At 39.3% G+C, this 26,572-nt stretch overlaps 1 protein-coding gene and 1 long non-coding RNA gene across 4 annotated transcripts; one reads left to right on the top strand and one right to left on the bottom strand.

The window, feature by feature from the left end:
* The first annotated feature begins 563 nt into the window (after positions 1-563).
* Positions 564-14,636, top strand: LOC141439829 (uncharacterized). 3 transcript variants are annotated; one of them, XM_074104211.1, is made up of 2 exons: positions 564-2,432; positions 7,313-14,636. In XM_074104211.1, the coding sequence occupies exon 2, from the start codon at positions 13,195-13,197 to the stop codon at positions 13,765-13,767; it is 573 nt and encodes a 190-aa protein (XP_073960312.1). In that variant the 5' UTR covers positions 564-2,432; positions 7,313-13,194; the 3' UTR covers positions 13,768-14,636. The 3 variants fall into 3 exon arrangements, 2 of the variants coding, with proteins under 2 accessions (XP_073960312.1, XP_073960311.1); XM_074104210.1 differs by having other exon boundaries at positions 564-2,450; XR_012452645.1 differs by lacking the exon at positions 564-2,432 and adding an exon at positions 5,865-5,907.
* Positions 14,637-15,391: 755 nt separating this feature from the next.
* On the bottom strand, positions 15,392-25,027 carry LOC141439830 (uncharacterized). The gene is made up of 2 exons (XR_012452646.1): positions 20,484-25,027; positions 15,392-19,934 (listed from the first exon to the last, which is right to left on the bottom strand). It is a non-coding gene; the product is annotated as an uncharacterized lncRNA (long non-coding RNA).
* Positions 25,028-26,572: the final 1,545 nt, after the last annotated feature.

Genomic DNA, 26,572 nt, shown 5'->3' with positions numbered 1-26,572 from the left:
GCAGGAAATTAAGTCACACCAGTTAGCTGCTTTTGGTTGGTTTTAAGTCGTTGTTCCTACTGCATACCTTTGTTTATATCCCATCTGTTTCGTCAGGCGGCTTATTATGTTGTTGCGTTTGTTTGTTAACACATCCTTTTTAAGAGGCACAATTGCATTGTTGCCATCAAGCTTCTCCTGAACGCCAATAGGAACATATAAAATTAAACTTGGTTTAGAATTTATAAATCTTAGTAGAATCAGGTTGCCTTGACGTATGACTGCATATGCGTTTCCTTCTAATATTTCTAATGACAGCGCGAATCCCCTACTAATTACTGTTATTTACCTAATACTACCATTGGTTATACCAATAACGCTTTTTCTTTTTCTTCCATTACAGAAATAAGCTTTTTCTACAACACAATTGAGTGGACCAATATCAATTTTAAATAACATTTAGTCGAATGAATCGCACTTCGCGCACACACAGAAAATCACATAATTTTGATTTGCTTTGCTGATGCTGTTTGGTTTGTTATTGTTGAGTTTGGAGTTTTTCACTTTAAATTATACAGAAAATCACATAATTTGATTTGCTTTGCTGATGCTGTTTGGTTTGGTTATTGGTTGAGTTTGGAGTTTTTCACTTTTAAATTATACAAAAAATCTAGCGATATTTCGCCTCTGTGAAAACCTTCTGTTTTAAAAATATATATTATTATAATAATATATATTATTATTATTATATGGCCTAAGTATCGTGAGGGCCGTTTGACGTTTGACATTTGCTCGCGTTGGCTCATTTAGTTTTTTAACCAATCGCAAGCAAACGTCAAACGGACCACACGATACTCACGCCATCTAGCGATAATTCGCATCTGTGAAAACCCTCACACAAGAGCAAAGGCATAAAGGTCTATTCATCATATTTTTAACCGACGAAAAAAAAACGAAGGAGGCGTATATAATTTTTTTTTTATGTATGACCACACAACTTTTTACAAAGTAGTCCGATTTCGATAATTCTTCTTTTATTGGAAAGCGTATACCCCACGGGTGGTCTCATATAAATTTGTAACAAAAATCCTATCTTAAGGGTATTAAAACATGGGGATGATTTATTGCTCAGTCACTGATTGTAATGTATGACCAGGCATAACTTTTTACAGTGGTTCGATTTTGATAATTCTTTTTTTATTGGATAGGTTATACCTTGTAGTTGGTATTATATAAATGTGAATTACTCCAAGGGCGGGAAAAATATAAAATAAAAACTTTTTAACAAAAAAAATAATTAAAGCGCCGAAAAAACTGATAAGCAAAAAATAATAAACTTTTTTTGTTTTTTGTTTAGTTGTTCTAGGTACCAGATTAAAGTCGTTGCCTCAGCACGAGCCAAGAGTAGTATAGAAGCCCATCAGCAGACAGTAGACACTATAGGTCCACTCCTCCTGGCTAGTGCTGAGTCACAGACTTCAATCAAACAGTTACCTACAATTGTAGATTAAGGTACTACAACAAAGGTTTATTATCTTTTGCTTTTCAGTTTCTTCAGCGGTTTAAATTTTATTTGTATTATTTTATTTATTAGACATTGTTACGGACACAGCAAGACACCGTGCTACACCGTGCTACACCGTGCTTCCATCCCGAGCTCGCCACACAGCGCCGCTCGCGCAGATGCATTTAAGAGCCCGGTCAAGCAACACCATTTAATAACCATTTGTTATAAATTTTGTACGTAATAAAAGTATAAAAAATCATAAAAATAAGACGCCTAATTGAAGAGACCTTCGATCTACCACTATCCTGAACATTTTTGGCGACCGTGACAGGACCTTGCGCGGACGCGTGAGGTCACACACAAGAAACCTAACCTGTAAACCACGAGGTCTCGAGCGTCCGTTGGTGCGGAGCAGCGTCTAAGCCATCCTGAGGAGCAACATCACATCATCAGGGGAGTGCCCGTTCCTTTTCTATCATTTTCTAAACTTCCTTTCCGCAGAAAAGTCTCAATTGAGTAGGTACTGTGCGAGTTCCGCTTGGCACGTGCATCTATCATTGCCAATTTTCTTCGAGGTCTACACCTATTGCATAAAATTTATTTATTGAATACATATTTATTCAGGCTAAATAAGCTAATCCTATTAATTAAGGTATTTATAGCTTGACTTTGAACTTCTGCAAAGGCCGTCTTCAAGTATCAATCATCTTTTAACAGCTAAATACTTCATCCATATAGTACGAGTATTTCAGTAAAACAGATTAGTCCCAATTATAATTAATATTGCATAGGCATTGATTGCACTCGCCGAACATTCCAGGAGTCAAACCGGTTTGCGCCGCTCGCGCAGCCGCGTGGCGCTCTGCGAGCCTTCGGATCACGCACCTCTCGCATGACCGCTGATTAATTACGGCGACGTAATTACCTAGATGAGATTCTGAACCAGGTTTGCCGAAATATTACGGTATTTATAAATCTTTTACTAAATTTTAATTGTGGTACTTTAAATGTCTGAAGTCGAGTTGAAGGAGTTATTAAGAAAAAGAAGTGCTGTAAAGACTAAAGTCACAAATTTCAGAAATAAGCTCAATGAATTCAAGAAATATCGGAGTGTTACTACTAAACATGTCAACGAATTAAGTTTGCGTTTATCGAGATTTGAAAATGCCTTTAATGATTTTGATTTATTGAGAGATAAAATTGAGTCTTTAACTGACGACTCAAACCAGCTTTCAGAGCATGTCGATATTGAAAACGATTTTTTCGAGTTGATTAATTCTTCGCAAGAATTTATTGAGCAAAATAAACAAATTTTTTCTGATGCTGATGATAACAAAGATACTTCTAATTGTCAATTTAGTGTGAAATTGCCTCAAATACAGCTGCCTTCTTTTGATGGGAATTACAGTAAATGGTTAGAGTTTAGAGATACATATAAATCAATTGTTCATGAAAATTCTTCTTTAAACGAAATAAGTAAATTTCACTATTTGAGAACTTCCCTCCAAGGAAGCGCAGCGATTGTTATTAACTCCTTAGAATTAACTGCAGCGAATTATGCAATCGCGTGGCAGCTTATATGTGACAGATACGATAATAAAAAGCAGCTTATTAGTAATCATTTGCAATCTTTATTAAATATTGAGCCAATTTCGAAAGAGTCGCATATAAGCCTAAGGCACTTGAGTGATCACATTCACAAGAATTTGCGAGCGCTAGATAGTCTGGACGAGCCCACTCAGCAGTGGGACACGCTAATTGTTTTTATTTTCGCTTCCAAGCTTGATCCGGTCTCATTAATAAAATGGGAGGAATATAAAAATAATTTGCGGGACTCGCCGCAATTAAAAGAATTCACAGGGTTCCTTATTAGCAGGGCCGGCGTCCTGGAGTCTTTGTTTCGAAGCAGCACACGCGATGAGAAACCTGAAAAAATAAATAAAAAATTAGATAAAGTTCAAAGGTCTTTCGTTGCCTCTGCTTCGAACGCAAAGGCTACCAACTTACCTTCTAAAATTTCTTGCTTGTTATGTAAAGGCGATCACCGTATACATACATGTAGTAAATTTCTCGACATGAGTCCTGAAATGAGAAGCACTGAAATTTTCAAATTAAAGGTTTGTCCAAATTGCTTCCGAGGTGGTCATCGTTCATTTCAATGCCGCTTGTATCCGTGTAGTACGTGCGGACGAAAACATAATGTTTTGTTACATAGAAATTATGTAAATAACAATAAACCAGTAGCTAGTACCTTCCAGGCTAGTGAGTCACAAAATTGTGAAGATAAATTAAAGAACAACGCTTGTCCCGTGTCCTTATCTTCCTGTGCAGCAACGCAAGTCTTGTTGTCGACAGCATTGGTAGACATTGTGGATATGGAATCTAATCGATGCCATAGCGTACGAGCTTTACTTGATTGTGGAAGTCAATCCTCTTTTATTACTAAATCTTTACAACAAAGATTAGGACTTCCAACGCAAGAGTCCAAACCCGTTGACGTGACGGGGATAAATAATATTTCATTTACTGCGGTAAATAGATGTAAAATAAATATACAATCGACCAATAAAACAATTAAAAGGTCAGTGACTTGTTTCGTAATAGAACAAATTGCCAGCAACTTGCCTTCTGAACAGGTCGACATTTCATTATTTGATATTCCCAAAAATTTAAAATTAGCCGATCGCGATTTTTATCGTCCTTCTAAAGTAGATTTACTACTAGGAGCTGACGTTTTTTGGGAGCTTATCATTCAAGGTCAGGTTGTATTAGGAAAAAATAAACCACTATTACAAAACTCTCATTTCGGTTGGCTTGTTGTGGGTCCAACTCCAATATATAACACTAAACAATTATTGGACTCCACCCAAATTCATTGCAATTTTAGTCACGATATTAGGGTTCAACTAGAAAGGTTTTGGCAGTTGGAAGAGTTACCGCAAAAGGAGAAATGGAGCGAAGAGGAAGAAGCGTGCGAAGCTCATTTTATTGAAAATACCTACCAGTTACCTGACGGTAGATTTTGCGTGAGTTTGCCGTTGAAGGATGAACCTGAAAATCTAGGAGATTCCTTTCATATAGCCCTCAAAAGATTTAATTATTTAGAAAAAAGATTCGAGCGGCAACCTCACGTGAAAAGACAATATTGCGAATTTATTCAAGAATATGAAAATTTAGGTCACTTGTCGGAGATAGAAAAACCTGAGGTGGCTAATTATTTACCGCATCACCCTGTATTCAAAGAGAAAAGTTCAACAACCAAATGCCGTGTTGTTTTTGATGGTTCTAGCAAAACCACTTCAGGTCTTTCTTTGAATGACATTTTAATGGTTGGGCCCACTATACAGGATGACATTTTTTCAATTCTTGTCCGTTTTCGACAGCACCCTTATGTACTAGTCGGAGATATTGAGAAAATGTATAGGCAGATATTAATCGATAAAAAGGATCGGTATTTGCAAGTCATTCTATGGCGAGAGAATTGTACGGATCCCATACGGTATTTACAACTCAATACTGTCACGTACGGTACGTCGTCCGCTCCATTCTTGAGCATTAGATGCTTGTACGAAATTGCTAAACAGTGTAAAGATATTGAAATAAAAACAATAATCGAGCGCGATATGTTTGTCGATGACCTAGTGACCGGATGTGACAGTCCTGAGCATTTAAAATATATATTAGATTCCGTGTCGCAAGCCTTAAATAATGCAAAAATGCACCTAAGAAAAATAAAATCAAATTGTACTTATCTGTTCGATGATGTAAGTAACTTTAATAACCAGTCAAGTGTCGAGTTTAACAATAATTGCACAGCGTTAGGTATTCATTGGAATCCAGCGACTGATAAGCTATTGATAAATTGCTCAAAGGACTCAAATTGTGACCCTAGTATAAAATGCACCAAACGCACTATATTATCTACGACCGCGAGTATATTCGACCCGTTAGGTCTCTTAAGTTTATGTACAATAACATTAAAAATTATGTTACAAATGCTTTGGACTTTAAAATTTGATTGGGACGATGAAGTTCCCCCAAAATTAAAAAATAAGTGGTTTCAAATAGTGCAAGGTCTTGGTCCATTGTGCAATTTCGAAATTAATCGTTATATTTTATCTCCACACGCTGATGAATTGCAAGTTCATTGTTTTTCCGATGCATCTTTAAAAGCATTCTCGGCTTGTATTTACATTCGCTCGGTAGGCAACAATACTCAAAACAAATCAGTACAGCTGATCTGTGCTAAGGCTCGCGTCGCGCCGCTCAAGCCCACTACCGTGCCGCGCCTCGAGTTATGCGGTGCATTACTCGCCAGTCGTTTGTATGACAAGACAATTAAATCATTAAGGTGTAAATTTGATAAGGTTTATTTTTTGACTGATTCAAAAATTGTATTGGCGTGGATAGATATTTACAAGGTAAATAAGTGTAAGTTAAAAACTTTTGTTTCGCATAGAGTGTGTGAAATAACAGACTTGTCACGCGGCGCTGAGTGGAGGTATGTACCGTCTTCCCATAACCCAGCTGACTTGTCGTCGCGCGGGGTGTTACCCGACCAAGTAGCGTTAGCTGAGTTATGGTGGACCGGGCCGCAGTTCTTACAGTGTGACGAGTCTGATTGGCCTTCTCCTGATTTATCAGTTGATTCACAAATTGTTGTAGATATTCCTGAAATTAAGTTGACAACAAAGGTTTTCTCGTGTGTTAATTCGGATCCAAGCGTAATTCGAATTGAAAATTACTCCAGTTTTAATCGACTGAGAAGGACAGTCGCCTATATTTTTAGATTCTCTAATAACTGTCGAAAAAACACACCGAGACTTAGCGGGCCGTTAAGCGTGTCGGAGCTGCAATCAGCTGATATTCAGCTCGTAAAAATATCACAGTTGCAATCTTTTCCTAACGAAATTAATTCATTAATTAACCAGCTGACAATAGACAAAAAATCTAAAATATTATCCTTAGATCCTTTTCTTAATGAAAACCATATAATGCTCGTTGGCGGTCGATTATTGAATTCATCTTATAATTACGAGAAGCGGCATCCTATTATTTTAGACAGTAAGCATAGTTTAAGCAAATTAATAGTCGAAGATTTTCATAAACAATTAAAGCATGCCGGGCCGCAATTGCTTCACTCAAGTGTTCGTGAATTATATTGGATAATTGGTGGTAGGTTATTAGTAAGAAGGATTTATAAAAATTGCATTTTATGTAAACGCTTGAGAGGAGCAGTTGCGACTCAAATAATGGGGAACCTGCCGGCTCAACGCGTGACGCCAGGCTTCCCATTCGAAGTCGTAGGTATTGACTACGCCGGGCCATTTTACATTGTTAATAAAAAGGGTCGAGGTGCTCAACTCATTAAGGCTTTCTTGTGCATTATGTGTTGTTTTAAAACAAAAGCAGTTCATTTAGAATTGGCAACTGACTTGAGCACTCAATGTTTCATTTTAGCTTTAAGACGTTTTATTGCTAGGAGAGGTAAGCCTCGCGAAATCTTTTCCGACAACGGACGAAATTTCGTTGGAGCTAACAAAGAAATAGGTATGGTGATTAGTGACTCCTGCAACTCGGTGTCAGATACTTTCGCAAACGAAGGCATCCAATTCAGATTTTCACCTGCTTATTCGCCGAATTTTTCGGGTTTAGTCGAGGGAGCCGTAAAATCGGCTAAATATCATATTAAACGCATAGTTGGTAATTTGCATTTTACAAGTGAGGAGCTCGCTACAGTGTTTACGCAAGTTGAGGCTATTCTCAACTCGCGTCCTCTGTACCCTTTATCATCCGATCCTCACGACCTGTCCCCCTTGTCCCCAGGGCATTTCCTTATCGGAAGACCGATGACATCGCTACCAGCTCCAGACCTCAGCGAAGCTAATCGAAACCAATTGCATAGATTTGCAAAAATAGAGCAGGCTCGCCAGCAGTTTTGGTATCGATGGAGCCAAGAATATATAGCTGAGTTACAGCAGCGGACCAAATGGCGTGTACGGCAACCGCCACTCAAGCCAGGGCAGCTCGTGCTAATTAAGGAAACCCAGGGCCCCCCAATGACCTGGCCACTCGGGCGTATCGTCGAGTTACACACTGGTACAGACGGTCTTTGTCGAGTTGCCGACATTCGGACCAGCAAGGGCGTTTGCAGACGCGCCATCTCCAAGATCTGCCCTTTACTTGATGCCAGCAGCGACGAGCTTCAACACAATTCTTGAAAGCTTGGGCTTTCAAGGCGCGGGAGCATGTTACGGACACAGCAAGACACCGTGCTACACCGTGCTACACCGTGCTTCCATCCCGAGCTCGCCACACAGCGCCGCTCGCGCAGATGCATTTAAGAGCCCGGTCAAGCAACACCATTTAATAACCATTTGTTATAAATTTTGTACGTAATAAAAGTATAAAAAATCATAAAATAAGACGCCTAATTGAAGAGACCTTCGATCTACCAATATCCTGAACAGACATAGACATAAACATAACTTTACTATCATTGTACTATTTCTTATTCTGTGCTCTTGTAAAAATAATGTTAGAAAAGGAAGATATTATGAGCCTATGAGTTAGCCACGATTCTAAGTTAATTACACTGTTTAATCTGGCGGTACCAATTTAACATAATACTAGCCTTTTGTAATAATTTATTTGCATATCTTTTTTGTAGTAGTTATTGTGAAATACTTATAATAAATAAATGTTGAGTATATTTTTTTGTTTCCATTTCATCTTTTCATCTTTTGTTATTTCCAGCTTTTTGTTCATTTTCAGGGTTCCGTTGTCAACAAGTTTCGCCATGTCTGTCCGTCTGTCTGTCGATTTTTTCGAAAACGCTTGTTGGGAAAATGTGCAAGGTTCTCAAGGAAGCTGGCCTTAGCCTTCAAAGCACTTGAATGAAAAGACTTAAAAAAACGGAAGTACTTACCTTACATTATTTTTATTATATTTGTACTCACTTTTAGGAAAGCCTAGATGGACGAGCTATTTTAAAGGAAGGAGAAATTGATAAAGAGCTGCTAAAAGAGGGATCTAGACGGAAAATTGCACAATTGGTTATTCATCAGATACTGGAGAAACATCCAAAAAAACAAATCCGTAGCGAAGAATTTCAAACAATAGCCACAGAGATAGTGGAAATATTTCCAAAGGAAAGTGTGCTCGTCTTTTATTACGCCTATGCATCTGTTGTAGATACTATAGCTAAAAAATGCAAGTGGCAAGTTGTATGAATCATATATCAATCGTAGACGTAAACTACGGGAAAAGGGAGAACTCGCCGGTCGTCGCCGGTCCGCCAGTTGCTCAATTTCACGGTCGTCTTCTAAATATCTCTTCCTCACCGACAGCAACACTGACAGTCGATGAAATCAAGGACGATGGTGAGCAAACAAGGCAAAGACTGACGGTCTGCATTCAAGCTGTAATCTACAGCTGTTGGAAGTGCACGCGGACAGCAAGTGGACTGCGCAGTCGGTCAGGAGTTTCCATGCAGTAGTTATATCAATTGCACAAAAACTGCTTGCAAACTCCATTTTTGCAGCCAGATTGCTTGTCAAATGCAGGCCGTCTGTGTGAATTCTGTAAACTTTGCAGCTATTAAGAATATAATCAATTAATTTTTTCGTTTTAGTAGCAGCATCTTTAGTATAACAGATTTTAGTAACTCTTAAATAATAAAAATTGTATGTAACTATTGGTGAACTAACTTTCAATTAACAGCAAATTTAAATGAAGATATAACTTGGTTAAGAAACAATGTTGACCCTTGGAAAACCGTAGAAGAAAAATGGAAAGAAACGGCAGGCCGCCGTGATGAATGTTTTCAGTCTGGAAAAGGCACCATAGCTGATAACTTTAAGAAGTTTCCCGCATTAAAACAATCAGAGGGATATACATTGGTAAATATTTAATACTCACTCATTTAAATAACAGTATTTTTAACCCCCGACGCAAAAAGAGGGTTGTTATAAATTTGACCGCTATGTGTCTCTAAGCCCGCCGTTGTGCGTGTGCGTGTGTGTGTGTGTGTGTGTGTGTGTGTGTGTGTGTGTGTGTGTGTGTGTGTGTGTGTGTGTGTGTGTGTGTGTGTGTGTGTGTGTGTGTGTGTGTGTGTGTGTGTGTTTGTGTGTGTGTGGCACTGTAGCTCTTAAACGGATGGACCGATTTGAATGCGGGTTTTTACATTTGACCAACTTCTTGCTGGTTAGGTTACTCGTATTAGCATATCCTATCACACGATCTTGACGGACCCCGACGACGATATCACCGTCACTAACCAAGCTCGATCCGACATAGATAGCAGATGCCCAAGAACATCACAGGGCGACACTAGCTTTCTGAACTCACCGCACCGCCCCCTCCGGAGGAGGCGACGACGCCGTCCCCCACAGAACACCACACGTGGGCGACCCCACTATTCCAACCGCTACCGGCATGTCCCGGGTAGGTTTTCTCCAATCAGACCTCAACCCGACTGAGTTTCTTGTCGTTTCTTCTCAGTCGAGACTAACGTAGTCCTTCCGAAACGACGTAGCATAAAAATCCGATTGCTTGCAACTCTCCCTTAGCGTCCAAAGTCCGAGGTCGGCTCAATAGGAGCACCCTTTGGCATGCTAAGTTTAAACCACCCACTTGCTGAGCAGCCCATCTGGTTGCTCGCCCTCTCTCCGGTAAGCTGTAAAAGCCGTCTGAGGCTAACAGCAACAGTCCGTCCGAAAAAAAAAATAAAAAAAAAAAAACGATCTTGTCACACGTGATTTCTAAAATGAAACCCAGCTGTGTGGAATATAACAGCTATTTCAATGTCGCTTGTTGGCTCAGACATCGTTTAATGTTCTGAGCACTGTTTATCAAATAAATATTTTGCATTTTTTTTTACAGCTTATGGGTGATTTTTGCCGGCAATATCCTGGAAAAGAAAATTCCTTATTTTCCTTGGTAAAGAGGGAAGAAATCGTCGAGTATGCAAAGAAAAAAGTGATAAAAATACGCAATAAAGAAGTTGACGGCGATAAATAACATTATTGGACTTATAAATGGTAAGCTTTGTTAAGTTCTAGTCGCTTACCGCGAGTTTGTGTCAAGGACCGCTAAATTCGCATTGTTTCTTCAATTTTGTAAAATGGTATACAGACAAAAAATAGCTAATTAAAATTCGAATAAATGCTTTCTTTATTCGACTGGATGGCAAGCGAGCAAGTGGGTCTCCTGATGGTAAGAGATCACCACCGCCCATAAACATCTGCAACACCGGGGGTATTGCAGATGCGTTGCCAACCTGCCTAAGATGGGATACCTCAAGTGCCTTCCATCCTCACCATCTTGATGATTGGCAAAAACTTCTTTCCTCGCACGACGAAGATCTGGAATTAGCTTACTGCGGTAACATTCCCGGGGCGTTACAATTTAGGGATCTTTAAAAACGAGCCTACCAAATCCCAAAAGGGTCGGCAACGCACCTGTGATTTCCCTCGTGTTGCGGGTGTCCATGGGCGACGGTGATCGCTCTCCATCAGGTGACACGTCTCCTCGTTTGCCCCTCATATATGTATATAAAATTTTGTTCATGTAAGCTATTTTATTTTTATTTTAGAAGACGACCCGGAGACGACTACAAATGTCGCGCTGCTTCTGCTAGCGCATGTTGTAAATATTTCTCCAACTCGGCGACAAAAAGGAAAGCAGCCTTAGAAACCATCTCGAGCGGAAATTTGTGATGGGTTTGTACAGGTAGTCGCATCAGAAGCTAACGTTACCGAAACTATTATAACCAAAAGGGAGAATAAGAATAAATAAATCAACCTGTAACTGACTATGAATAGTTGTGAATAAAAGGACGACATTGGAAAACCCGGACATCGCGGTTTTTCTGCACGCTGTTGACGTTTCTACAAGTTTACGTATTAAATGTCTTTTATTTATTCGCTAATATATTTAATGAAGAAAGTAATAAAAAAATGTGCTAGATTAAGCAGCGCCCCCTTTATTATAATAATTATTAAGTATTAGCGACCACTAGGTAGGTCGATTTAAAAGGATATTGTCCACAGGAGAGTGCTACAGATTTTTAACTAAAATATTAGCTTTACAGGGCGTATTCATTTCTTGATATTGTAAATGTATTATTTCATGGTCATGCTTTAATTTAAGATGCAATGTTACTTGGAAAAAAAATCCTTCTGATTGAGCCTTTCGATCGGTGTAGTAAAATGGGTGCGCTTTTATTTACCATTTGGCAGGTTGGATTCCCGGTTCAGATAGGCAATTATTAAAAAAACTTTAAATGCAATTAAAATTGTTTTTAAAATCAAAATGAAGTCTCTCAGTAAAATTATCTATCTACAATATTTAAGGTACTTCCCTTCCATGTTCTAACTTTCGTCATGTCCACAGAAGATTCGCGTAACAACAAAAATCTGTATGACCCACTAGACTAGTTACTTAGCAATTGTTGTAGAAAAATAATGATGTGATTATCACTCATAAGTAATACATAAGTGAATATTATATTTGATAACATTTAGATTTTTTAAGAAATGTTTAGTGTGTGAGGCACCAATAAAGTGAAAATATTTTTTTTTCCTAAAGTTTGTTTTATTATTTAAATTGTATTTGTACGCAATTCATTATCTAACAACCATCAACTAACAACGAGGACTTCGGCTCTGACGATTCCGTTCTAGATGAGGATTACATTCCAGAATTTGACAGCGATGAATCCGAAGAAGAAATCATCTCGAACCAGACAAGAAACAAAAGTAACAATAGAGAGTCTAATGCAAAATTATTTGAAAGTACAGGTATCATTAATAGAAGGAATACAATTGAAGCAGATAAAACTGATATTTACAAACAAAATAAGAATGTAACACTAAAACGCAGAAACACTATTGATTTAATCTTTCAACTGTAATTGATAATAGCCATAATGGAGAAAACACTAATCTATCTGAACCCAATGTTGAATAATTAAATGACCATACCTTAAATGCCCCTAAACGAAAAAAGTACAACAATACTCTTGCCGAACGAAAATATGAAAAAAATGATCAAAAATGAATGCAATATTTAGTAAAATCTGGATGTGATTCTAAATGTAGGAAAAAATGCTCTAGTCTATTTACGGATGAGGATCGAAAGAACGTGAATGAAAATTATTGGAATAAGACGTGGACAGAAAGAAGACTGTTTATACAGTGCATTGTACCCGTAGTTGTATTGTACCTAAAAGAACAAACACTGGCCAGCCTGCTAGAGCACCAAAAAGAACCTTTAAATAAGACAAACGATACACGAAAAGAAGCGTGTAAAATATTTTTTTTTACCACACTCGGGTTTAAAAAGTCAAATGATAAAGTGTTGTACAATTCAGTTTCAGATAAAGACCCAATCGATTCTCGCCGAAAACACAAAGACTTTCACTTATGATCGAAACATCATCACTCAACATATAGAGTAATTCCATCCCCTTGCGCCCCACTATAAAAGAGAACATGCTCCCTTACGACGGTATTTACCGAGTGACGTTAACATTACGTTTATGCATAAAGACTTTTTGGAAAAAAAAACCCCAGTCTCAGGTTTCCTACGAATTATATAGGACTCATGTAAAAGATATGAAAACATTTTTTTACACCACTGGTTAATGAAGAATGTGAAGCATGTGAAAGTTACACATTTCAATAGACGAGGAAGATGGGGATCAGATGTTGAACGATAATTATGATCATGTGAGCAAATGGGTGAGTGAGTTGCAGCTGCCGGATACCGTGGCTGGAAACCCATCCTCTAGTACACCTGAATCGGAAGTAAACAGTGGTTCCATATCCGGTACCGCTAGTGTTCATGCTGCGGAGCAGCCACTACCTGGGCCTAGCGGTATGCAAGGAGGATCGCTGTTTATTTCTGAGAACGTAGGCGAACGTCCGTCCACATCGGGGAAAACGACTAAGCCTCTAAGGCGTACTAAAGAATTGGTAAACGACGGCAGTGAGCTTGATTCAGATTACGATGATGAGTTTGATCTGAATGAAATCACTGCCGCCGGTGGTACACCTAGAGGTATTCCGGATGATGAAGAGTTGGAGGAGCCAGATGCTAATCTTGTAAATTCGATAGAGAGTGCAATGGACGAGGCCATCGACCAACTGATTGATATACCTACTGATTTCGAATGGCAAGCAGACTTTGACACTTTTCGTGGCGTTCCCGAAACCTTTTCGGGTCCTGCACCGGGATCTGTCAAGGACTACGATATGCCCTATGATGTCTTTCACTGATTTTGTTATTGAGTTTTTTGAAACGGCGTGGTATGCCTGACATCACGCATCGTGATTTTCGTGAAAAGTTGGCGGATTCTCTCGTAGTGGCACATCGCCCGTCAATACGAGAAATTCCAGCCGCTATTCCGGAATCCATGCGGCTGAGGAGGGACATACCTCACTAGCCTCAAATTCTCATCAGATCAAAAAGACTGTATTGTCATGTCTGTAGACGTAAGGCCTCTTATACACACACGGTTTATCGCCGTGAAAATCTACGGTTAATTCGCCGCGTGTAGGCACGGTCGTCAGTGTTGTATGGATCACTATGAAAGTTTGTAGACGTGCACGGTGGCGCCACGGCACGGCGCCGCGGCCGTGTGCGCCGTGACTGCCCCTCGGCGCGCCGCGTCTACGCACGGCGTGATTTTCACCAGTGTTGTATGACAGTCTATCGGGGTGTGTCGACGACGCCGGACGTATGCACGGATTCGTGACGGCTTACATACACTGATTCCCGATTTTTTTATAAAATGAGCATAAATCATGTCGTTAAAGCCAAATGTTACTTATAATGAAAGGAGAGACATAACTGGCTTTATAACAGACGGAAACGTTACAAAGCCGATATTTGCACAACATGCTCAAGTTTTTCTGATAAGAGGGCTAATGAAGAATTATAAGCAGCCGGTATCCTACACTTTTTCAGCAGGTGCCACAAAAGGTCCAGAACTAGCGGAACAAATTAGAAATGTAATTAGAGAGCTCCAGAAGGCAGGATTTCGTTGCAACGGTTTGCGACCAGGAAACAAATAACAGACATGCAATAAAAATCCTTGTAGATTATGCTAAAGAAATGTATTTAAGATGAGGCGAAACATTAAGAGATAATGTCATGATAATAAATAATGAAAAGATTGTGCTACTCTATGATCCACTACACCTTTTGAAGGGAATAAGGAACAACCTTCTTACCAAAAATTTAAAATACACCATGGCAGGAAAAACTCAAAAAGCCAAGTGGTGCCACATTAAACTGTTCCACGAGGAGAACCCAGGGTACAAAGGAATCCGCCTAGTTCCAAAACTTACAGACAATCATGTCCTACCCCATAAAATAGGGAAAATGAAAGTTAAATTTGCGAGCCAAGTCTTCAGTAAGACTGTTGCTTCCAATATCGGGTATCTTGCAGGTAACAATGTATAGGCGTGATGACTGGGTTAAAAATATATCACTCTATTTAGTCCGTCTGTTAGATTATGGAAAAATATGGGACACGTATTTTTTGTTTAATCAAATTATTAAAAATCGACAGTTATAGATCATCAAACTTCCGGAGTGGGGGCTTGTGACGGCACTATAAGGTAAACATCGCACCATATAGTGACGTCACTCAAAACTTCTAAGCACTGTATTCTCGTCATTTTTTGTTTGTCAAACAAAAGAAAAAATACGTGTACAATATTTTTTAATAATCTTATCTGACGGACTAAACAGTTTTTTTAGTTGTCTAGCCTATTGTTTGACATTTTGTGTGATGAGCACATGTATTTGTATGTATTGCGGCGAAAACTAAAGACCCAAGAGCACTTAAGGTGCCCGTAGACCCTAGTTAGGCCAGCATAAATTAAACAACAAAGAATTTGGTCGGTATAGTATAATTTATTAAAAAAACTTTGCCGCAAGGCAAATATAAAATAAAAGGAAAAAATAACATAAAACTTAAAAATTTAAAAATAAACTTAAAAATATAAAAAAAAAAAAAACTTAAAATTGCATAATCATTAGAGGTGTGGAAAGCCTCCAAGGTCAAAATAACAGATTTTGCTCGACTTAGCGGTAAAGGGTTGCCATAATTATTGAAAACTGATACGGGATCAACAACGCTATTTTTTTTGTTAAAGGTGGTGACGGGAACGGATGTTTTGGAAACGGGTGTTTTGGGAAACGGATATCTTGTCAAACGTATTTTTTGGGAAACGGATTATTTAGGAAAAGGTAGTGACGGGAACCTTTTCCTAAATAATCCGTAATAAGTATGACAAATCCGTAATAAAGACACACGAAGATACGAAGTACCACAAAGTCCATCGATGCTTTATCACACGCCCTAGCTTTAAAATGGAAATGGGCTGGCCATGTAGCACGTCTCCAAGACCAACGTTGGACCAAAAAAATAACCACATGGAATGGACCAGAAGGGAAGCAAAAAAAGGGGAACTCTACTCAAGATGGGAAGACGATATTATAAAGACAGGGGACCCTGATTGGTTTCAATTAGCCCAATCAAGAGAGAGCTGGCTAGCTTTGGAGGAGGCCTTCACCTGTAGAGGGGTTCTTGCAGAAACTTAATATTATACAACAAATTAACAATAGTAACAAAAAACATTATAATAAGTATAAATAAACTGTTGTACACTAACACTATTCACAATAAATACATAGTAAGTAGATAAAAATGCTAACTATCCTTAAGACTGCAAGAAATAAAAGGCTTTTTATTTTATTTTTTATTTTTTTATTTATTTAGTGACGGGAACGGATGTTTTGGGAAACGGACAGAACGTTCCGAAAGGCCAGTTTTCAGTTGTGCACGACGACAATTCTAATTCCGATAATAGAAGTATTCGTTATCTCCAAATTTCGAGGCGAAGCAGAGTGGATTCAAACGGGAGTGTATTATTACACTGCCTGGCGACACCGGGGCCAAACAGTCAGCTACAGATGTGGCAACAGTGACTGCCCAGTAAGGTTCAATATAAGAGCCGGTAAACCAGGCCCAATCCGTGGTCAACATGACCACGAACCGGAACCCTGGATACCACAGAGGTATGTATAAATCTCTTATTATATAACTCGTATCAGTTAGAAAAAATATTTGATAAAATGTGCTTCTTTTATCGTTCTAAATCCAGCCTTTCCAAATCAGGCACGGTTATCTATAGCTATGCATTTATACATTGGGCTTTTAGTTCGAACACAACTATTTAAATGGCGCTATTCAAGGATCGTGAGTGACAACTCTATTTCAGTTATAATAATGTACTCTGTGTGTCATCCGAAAGTATGCTTCCAAGTAAGTTAAAGCGACATCTCGAGACAATTCATCCAACTATGGCTGCAAAATCGCGTGATTTTTTCACCGGAAATTACAAAAATTAAATAAAACGAAAAACTCATTCCTATATATTATATATCATTTTAAAAGCTTGACGATTTTATCCACCAGTTCGAAACGATTGCAATTATTAAAAATTGGTCCGCAGAACAGAAGCGAGTAGCAATCGCACTCTACTTAGAAGGGCCTGCGTTGTCTTGGTACAAGGCCAATTTTACGACATTGGAGTCGTATGATTTAATAAAGCAGAGATTGGTAGAACAATTCCCGTCGCAAGAAAACTATGCCCAGTCTTTTTATTATAGAAAGCAGGAACCAATGGAACCGCTACTGTCATTTTATTATGAACTAGAAAGGTTAGCTTTAAAAGCAGGAATCACTGAAGACGGCAGATTTATCAAGCATTTTATTAAATCTATTAATTCGCAATGGCAATTCCATTAAGCGTCAATCAAGCCAATACTGATGGTTTCCAAATCAATACGATTTCTTCTAATGATTTTCCCGACGTTTGTACTGTAGAGAAAAATAGTCTGAACACGTTTGTGCCCATAGAGCTCAATCGCAGGATTTGCAAGGCTCTCATAGATAGTGGGTGCCAATGTGTCACTGATATCTGTTTCCCTTGCAGAGGAAATTAATGTAAAGCACAAGCTCAGTGATCCTTTGCGCGTAGCAGGAGGCTCCATGATTCAGCCTATAGTTGTTGTAAATACATATATTTTGATAGATAATGCAATGATTGATTTTAGTAGTAAAAAAATCCGTGTCAATTTTATTCGAAAATTGAGTGACACGAACGACTTTTCATTATTGACTGAAAAGGTTTGTGCAAATCAAGTTGCCATGAAGGAGGTTAAGTAGCGAGCAGCACGCAGGGGTAATAAGAACAAATGTTCAATAAGTACAGTTCCTTAAATACTGTTACTGAAGAAAGGTTCATATCAGCATCTGCCACTCTTAAGGTGTCTGATAGTGGTGTGGTGTATCCTGAGCCAGTTGTATACAAGGCTGATACGTTCATTGTTGTACTGTTTGTTGGAGGGATTACTAGGTCATTAGACAAGTTTACGTCAGTTGGTCTCTTGAACCAAGAAAATATTGATAAATTGTCCACTGAGCTAGGAAAGTTCCATTATACAGACAAAACAACTATAAAGGAGAGCTTGTCATCAGCTTACAAAGAAATAATAGAAGTACACCACCATGTCTCAGGGACTGCCAGCGATTCTTGAGAAGTTGAAGTTGCCAGACACTTCTGATAACACAACAAACTTCAACTTATCTGGCATGGCACCACAGAGTATAACAGTATGATCGAATATAATGATGTCCCTGAATATTACTTAGCACAAATCAAATCAATAATTGACAACAGCAATTTAGACATTAGAAAAGTTCCCAGCCTGCTAAACTATATACAGAACCAAATAGATAAAAGATATAGATTCTTACCAATATTAGAGGGTCTAACTCCTGATTTCGTATACATATCTCATGCTTTAGTACAACCTGAATACCGTATAATGAATTTAATGGAAGAAGCATCTTCAGAAAGGGGCCAAAACAAAGAGTTAACCGAGATCTGCATAACCCGGAGCCAGAAACAGTCATAAGTGATTATGAGCCAGCGCTCCAAGGTGCCTTGCGGGAGGTGACAGACGCGCCACTACAGAGGTGCTATTTTCACTTCCTGCAGGTACGTAAATACTTGTTCATGTTTGATGTGTTGTAACACAGTGAATCTTTATTGGTCTGTAATGTTTCTAAACAAAAAATAGTTTTTGTTAACAATTTCACCATTAGTGCAAGCTTTTTTGCTGACTGTACTTTTTGTTGTCCTCCAAACTACATTTCTGTACCAAATTTCAAGTCGATGCCATTAACCGTTGAGGAGGTTTAAGGTAGGGGACGGGGTGCTATAGTCGTATCGTAGTATAAAAATGAAGTCATCAGGTCAACAGGCGTTTGTAAAGCGCCCGGAGGCAGGAGCACGTCCCCATGCGGCTGTCTGTACACGACGCTGGCGCTGCTGCCGGCGGAACGCGCGCCGCTGCCAGACGCAGCAATGTTTTTAGAAGTTCCGTTTAATCATGCATACCACCATTATTTCCGGGATTATTGGATGAATAGAGTGAGTGCCAAAAACAAACAAATATTATAAGTTTTCCAAACCTTGATGAAGTTTCCCTTAAGAGAGAACAGCGCTAGAAAGCGTGCGTAGCCGATGCTGAAATCTGCTTTTTTGGCTTAATTTAAATTATTTTTCAGATCCGTCCTGAAACATTCTCAGTGTTCCAGAGATCACAAAGGACTTCCAATACAGCTGAAAGTTTTCACGCATACCTGAAAAAAATGCTGGGAGCTTCCCCAAATATTTGGCGGTACACGCGTACCAGAACTTATTCTCAACATTTGTAGTTCTAATATTTTAGTTAGTATATTTTTAGTTAATTTTTAGTGTATTTTGGAAATAAGTATATTAGAAATTCTGTAGTTATTAAATATTAAACATATTATACTCTCAGAGTAAAGATAGTATCATTGACTACTTGTTTGTGCAATACCTACAGGGCCAATTCGTACCTTTCTACAGTCTCTCTCACTTTATAGCCTGGAAGCCTGGTCATTCTACAGTTTTTTTGGCAATCATTCGATATAAGGCAATTTTTTTGTATACGGCTTTTATGTGTAAATTTTTGACGTTCTCGTGAAGTATGAATCGTTGAACGTTGAAGCATCTACACCTGCTATTCAACTTAATTCGCCCGAACTATCAGCCGATGCCGTTCCGCATACAAATCAAAATACGCTGTCCACATAACTTCAGAGCGTACTCGCCTATATCACAAGCATCACAAATGGAATTTAAACCTGAAGCTACGGACTTAAGCTTAATACGTATTATGGATCTTACAGAAGATGACGGAACATACGATTAGCTTCTATAGATTTTAAGTTTAAATTTTCTTAATAAAGAATAAACAACTTACCTCAGTGTTAAAAATAGTTTCTCTTCAGGACCTATACAATTTCTTGTAGTTTTTGGTGTCAATTCTTCATAAACTAGAAACAAAATGAAATTAAATTGTCTTTTGTTAAAAAGACAATATTCTCGAAATTTATCATCATCAGTAAATACAAAAGCAACAGATCATCATCTTCTTCCTCTTCTTCAAATATTTTTTGCAAATCTTTCACAATAGCTTGATTCATAATCGTTTCACCGTATGTGTAAGGTTGTCATTTTGACAGGTGACAGCAAGAGTTTTCGAGTCAATGTTTTTTCTGTCCATCTCATAATTCGGCGTTTTTTCATTTGACTTAAGGACATTTAAATTAATCTCCGTTTGTGTAGATCGTTTACAGGAATATGGATTAAATAATTATTTTCTCTTAATGGTTGGTTTTGGAAAATAAATATTTGGATTTTGACTAGTGATGTCCTTCAAAAAAAAATCGTACATGGCAACAGTGACAGCTCTACGAGCATGAGGCCGCGTTTTGGGTGAGCAGCCATTTTGATGGATGGTTGAAGAGTAGTTGTGTTCCTAAGTGGGAATTATTTTCTGTTTTTGTGGGGTATTGTGGTGTGTGTGACATGGAGCGACTCACGTAGTGTCTTCCGGAATTGAGTGATCGCTGTGGTGTCCAAAGTCTTGCGCCTTCGTGGAGTAGACAGCGTGACCCAGGCGGCGCTAAGCAAGTCTGCATTTCCTCCACGGAGGTGCTAAGACACGGGCTGAAGTGTGGTTGTTGTGGCTTCGTGTAGAAGTGTTTCAAGGAGCCCTGGCGGCTGTGGAGCTGGTTGGCCTGCCCAGCGTGGTTTACTGTCGGTGGCGCTGGGACGTCGAGCACGAGGCGGCGTCCTAGAGTGGCCCACAGTGGCCTGCAGCCAGGTTTGGCAGCTTCGGAGCCGAGGTATAGGGGTTACCTTTATTTAGATTATACAGATAGTTAAGTAATCACAAATCACTGGCCAATTGCATTCACGACCCTTAGTTTTCATAAGGAAGTAGGATTTAAATTATACACAGTGTTTGTATGGTTGATGGGAGCGGGATAATTGTGAGTATCCTTACAAATAAACATCTTGTTGCACCAAAACCTTGGTTTAATTCCTCACCTGCAGCGACCCGCTACCCTGTGTAGAAATTTCATTACATATGTACGCAGTAAACGCAAGAAAATTCGACTGTCTAGGTCACTGGTCGCAAATTGACTGGAGGCCGCAGTGCTACTGTCGCCGCCTTCGGAATTCAACAGAGCGTCAGAGACGCTGCGACGGAGCCGCAGCGTTTACTAACGCACTGACGCGGCGTCAGTGTCGCTTTGGTCGGAACTTTACCTTTAGCCAGAGTCAGGTTTTTAAGGTCCTGTGCAAAGAGCTTGTCTCTCTCGGATTCAGCTAACATTGCCTGCCATGACAAACAGGTCCCTTAGAGCTTCCGCCACGTTGAGGAAGCCGCACTTCGCCGTCAAACCGCGCAATCTCGCCGCCCATTGAGCGTACGTCTCCCCCGACTGCTGGGTAGCCGCGTAAAACTGGTACCGCTCTCCAAAAACACAAACCTTTGGAGTAAAATGACTGTCCAGCAGTGCAAGGATGTATTCGTAGGGCACATCGTGCAGCTGCTTCGGCAGCGCGAGGTCCGCAACCAACTTGTACGAAACAACGTCTGTCTTCGTATTTCCATGTAATCCTCCGAAAAATAAATCATAAGACGAAAAAAGTATCGCAGACAGTAAATGTACGTTACCCTAAATTTAACGCAAGCGAAGCCGTGGGCACGAGCTGATAGGTAAATAAATTGTGCACGAAATAATAGAATCATATCCATGTAATACTTTTGTCGACAAGTTTCTACCAGTCGCCGATTACTATTTATCACTCAGAATCACTTATATTACTTAAAACATTTCAGATAAAACGTTCGAGTATCTGCTGCAGCAAAATCAAACAGGTCGAGCTAAGAAAATCAGACAGAAAGACAACGAAATTCGTAGATTGCGCTTAAAAGTTAAAAAATTAACGCAGAACATGTCGGAATCTGCCAAACTATTTACCCGGATGCAATTTCAGGAAGGGAAAAAGAAGAAGAAAGGGCACATTACATTCACATTAGAAGAAAAAAAATTATCTCTTTCGATTTTCAGAAAAAGCCCGAAAGCGTGTAAACTTTTGTGCAAACATTTTACCCTACCTTCGAGAAAGGTGCTAAAATCATTATTGGCTCAAATTAAATTATCTCCGGGTATTCATGAAATAATATTCAAAGAATTAAAGAATACAGTTTCAAAAACGTTACCACAGGATCTGTGTACATTGATCTTTGATGAAATGTCAATTTCTCCACATTTACATTTTAATGTTCACACAGATGATCTTGTTGGGTTCGAAAATTACGGTGACGCTGAGAAAACTGCAAATTTTGCTAACCATGTATTAGTTTTTATGGTTAAAGGTATAAAAAAAAGCTTTAAACAGCCAGTGGCGTATTATTTTACGCAAGCATTAAAAGCACCAAAATTAAAAGAAATATTAAAAAATGTTGTGTCTAAAGTGCAAGCTACTGGTTTAAGGATACTAGCGACTGTCTGCGACCACAGTACGGTAAATACAAGTACTATAAAAGGGTCTCATTTCAGAAGCTAAAGCTATTTTTATGAAAAATGGGAATGATTGGCGGGATGATATTATTATTATTAATGATCAACATATAATCCCACTATTCGATGTCCCTCATTTACTAAAAGGAGTTAGAAATAATATGCTTAACAAAGAAATGCAGTATATGCATGAAAACCATCAAAAAACTGTTAGGTGGGAACACATTCAGTGGGTATACCAAGCTGATAAGTCGCACGGGGAGTTACGCATTCTGCCCAAATTGACCGACGAGCATATAGACCCCTTAAAAATTAAAAAAAATGAGGGTCAAAAATGCCGCGCAGGTATTAAGCCACAGTATGGCAGTGGCCACAGGTGTGCTTTGTTTGAAAATACTGTCATCCAAAAGTATGCTTCCAAGTAAGTTAAAACGACGCGCATGTTCGTGCCAGTACAGGCAGCCTCGGGCCTGGTTACAGACGGTTACTCGACTACTTACCTAGAGATAACCACTCAAACACGGACCGCTTTGCCATGGTACGCATCAACATAGCTAGAGCGCCCAGAATAATACTCTGCCACAAGAGGGCCATCCCAACATTCTTGCCGCTGTCAGTGGAGGATTGGTCTGTGCAGACAATTGGTCGAGAAAGTAGACACAACGCCCAAGACGGCTTCGTCTCTAATACCTCATGTCCATCTTTGAGATATCACTTTAGAGACCAGAAAGAGGAAAGTCAGCTGTTAGTCCTGAGCTCATTCCTCAACGTTCCACACTCCGCGATCAACCTTTGGGGTGTGGAGAGTGTTTTGTAATGGACTGTGTCGCTGTTCCTATACCTAATTTAAATTTAAATCTGTAACGGTTTTCAACCGAATTTTATTTCAATAAACTTTTTTTGTAACCACCTGCGCCACCTGAACACCCGGGCCCAGGGAAGTGCCTGCCTGTAATTCCTGAACCAACCACTTGTACGAACCTTCGCCCTGAAATCTCATGCCACGTTCTGTAGGGGAGCCTAATTGTTGTATGGGGGACGCGTGTATTGATATATACAATATATTAAAGCTAGGCTAGGAGAATCGCCGACATATAAAGACGTTATAGCAGCATTTGGAAGGTATTTTATTCCCATAAAAAATTAGTCACAATTCTCATGTATTTTATTCACGGAATCACGGTAAATAAACTCATTAGCTAAAAAAATCATTACTATGCAAATTACTCACAGTGAATAAAAACTCAGAGGAAGGAGATTTAGCGACAAGGAGAAAATGATTTCATTATGCATTTTAAAACAAAGTCCGAAGACCTATAATTGTTTGAGGAAAATTTTTATTCTTCCGTCAAGAAACACAATAAACAAAATGCTTTCTTTTCTTGATGCCAAACCGGCATTAATAAACAAATGTTTGATGCCATTAAGGAAGAGGTATTATTATTTATTAACGTTTTCGATTGGTCCTTATTGATCAATTATTATGTAGAGATTAGATTACGCACATATTAGTTATTTATGTGACTGATACATAATGCCTAATTATGTACAGTCGCATACATAATTTTGTCTAAGTACATGTGTATCATAAATTTTCTACAATATGTATATATAACACAGATATACCTGCACAGTAACAGTTATAGTTTTTTTCATTCATAAACAGTCAGGGTGAGTCGATCTTGATTCTCAAATCGATTGTAATATTCAAGATTCAAAAAAATAATGTAACAATAATTTTATTATTGAATGAAATTACAAATCAACTAATTAAACTATCGCAACCAAACATTATTTTAAGATGTTCGAAATTTGAATGTCATTAAAGTTTCGCTTGCCGACACTTTTATATAAACATTATGATGCAACCATAGATAGAAGTTTTTTAATATACCTAAACCTAGGTCATTTACTCAGAAACAGTCTTATTCTTTGATAAATTATTTGACTCCACAAACTGAGCTACAATGCTGGCGAAGAAGACGCGCAGGAAAGAAAATGGCAGTGAATGCCAACTCTCCGCATCACCAATTCTGGAGAAAGCTGTAGTAAAACTAAGCAAAATGAAATACATTGACGAAAAACGAGGCGAAGTATCTGTACCGTCTAAAAAATTTGATAGTGACTATGAAAAGTTACATGGGGTTGTGGGAGAAATTACGGCAATGTTACAGCTTTATTTTTACTATGTGCATTTCCGTTTTAATTCTACACTTCCGTCTCGGGGTGCTATATGCGGTGTATGCATGTGTGCGTGCATCGCAGTTAGTTTTAAGTTCAGTTGTCAATATACCGCTACAACAGCTGACGCGTTTCATTCGTGACACCTCAGTGGCTAACGAGGATTTAAGTGCCTACCGACTTGCGCGTGCAAATAAAATAAGTTTATCTCAAAATACAATTAATTTTGGTCGAAAATGCCTTTCGGAAAATTAACAAACTTTAATGTAACAACGTGTAATTGGATGTTATACGTGGAGCGGGCCGAAATGTGTTTTAAAGCAAACGATGTGCAAGAAGAATTGTGGCTACCTACATTAAATCGCGACAATGGGGACGAGGCTTATGAATTGTTAAGCAATTTGACGAGCCCGAAGAAACAAGTGATTTAACTTACAAAAGGCAGATCATGGGTGAAAGTGTATCGACATATATTACCGAACTAAAGAAGTTATCGAAAAACTGCGAATTTAAGAACGCACTAGAAGATAATATGCGTGATCAGCTGGTGTGTGGACTGCGGTGCGATGTAATAAGGCAACGCCTTTTCGCGAAAGATGACTTGAATTACGCCGAAGCCGTGAAGCTAGCATGTGCCATGGAGGCGGCAGAGCGGGATGCGGCGGCGGTGGAGGAGCAAGGCAAGCCTAGCGAGGCTGACGGCGCTGGCGCGCTGCACGCGGTGGGACCGCGAGCGCCGGCCCGCGGGCGGACGCTCGCGCGCAGCGGTGGAACGGCGCCCGGCAAGATGGCGGCTGGACCAACAAAACAGATTGCAGGGTGTGTGGCGCGTCGGATCATCGGGGTGATGAGTGTCGATATCGCAAATACATTTGCGGAAAATGTCGACAAAGCGGTCGGTCATCTGGGACGGGTTGTCCTATGCGGTCAGGCGGCCCGCGGCAGAGGGCAGACGCCACAGGCAGGAAGTTGATAGCCCACGTGCAAGCGGCGGGACACAGCCGGACGTCCGACGAGGACGAACCACTGGAACGCGCGTGGCACATGGAGTCGTCGGACGACGACGTGAACCCGGGCTCGGGAACATCTTCCGAACTTGGAAGAGGACATGCATCAATTGTGTTTAAACGGCTACAAGCCGGTAAGCGTAATAATCTGGTTATAACTTTAAGTAACGCTGTAGGTAGGTATTGTGGTTTCGGAGCCTACCCCATCTTTCACGGGTACCTTCTATTGATCGATGTGGTGGTGAAGCAACCTCAAGTTCTGTTATTATTATATGGAGGTGTACGTGGATGTGGAGGGTGCCTGAACCCCTTTACCTCTCTGGTGTTTTAGTTTAAGAGGTGTTTTGATAAAAATATAGGTTACTGCCTTTTTGTAACATTGGTACTTTTCAATGGGATAAACTTTCCATTATGGACCGTCGATTTAAATGTCCATTTTTTTTTTTGGACATAGTACTCATAAAAAGGAAGCGTTTTGCGAATTTTCAGGTTGCGGAAATGTGCGGTTCATGAGATATATTTTTTTTTAGTTTTCATACAAATTCGAAAATTTGACATGTCAGACGTGAAAGTTGTCACGTGGCGTTTCGTTAAACGTCGAGTTGTATTTTATATCATGTTTTATTACTTAAATATATTTTATTTTCACTTATTAATTTTGTTTACGCTATATTACGTCTCATTACAATAATTGTTGTTGCATTATTAATTTACATTAACTTATTTTAACAAAAAATAACGAATTTGTGTTTATACTGCTTAGAACAAAACGCGAAGCGACGCGATTTTGTTTTATAGCGTCCTTACATCTGTCTGCGTCAGTCATCGTTTGTTGCCCTTGCAGTCGAGAATCGTTTTACGTACTCCTGTAAGCTTACAACGTTTGACTACCATGGCGTCTCCGAA

The sequence above is a fragment of the Choristoneura fumiferana genome, chromosome 21, assembly GCF_025370935.1.
Source record: "Choristoneura fumiferana chromosome 21, NRCan_CFum_1, whole genome shotgun sequence".
In the NCBI taxonomy this organism is placed as follows: Eukaryota; Metazoa; Arthropoda; class Insecta; order Lepidoptera; family Tortricidae; genus Choristoneura; species Choristoneura fumiferana.
The sequence above is the reverse complement of the archived record's forward strand: the minus strand, read 5'-3'. Positions and strand labels throughout refer to the sequence as shown.

What these genes read in the sequence shown, in the direction of transcription:
- LOC141439829 (XM_074104211.1), top strand. Translation starts at nt 13,195, where the DNA reads ATGTTGAACGATAATTATGATCATGTGAGCAAATGGGTGAGTGAGTTG.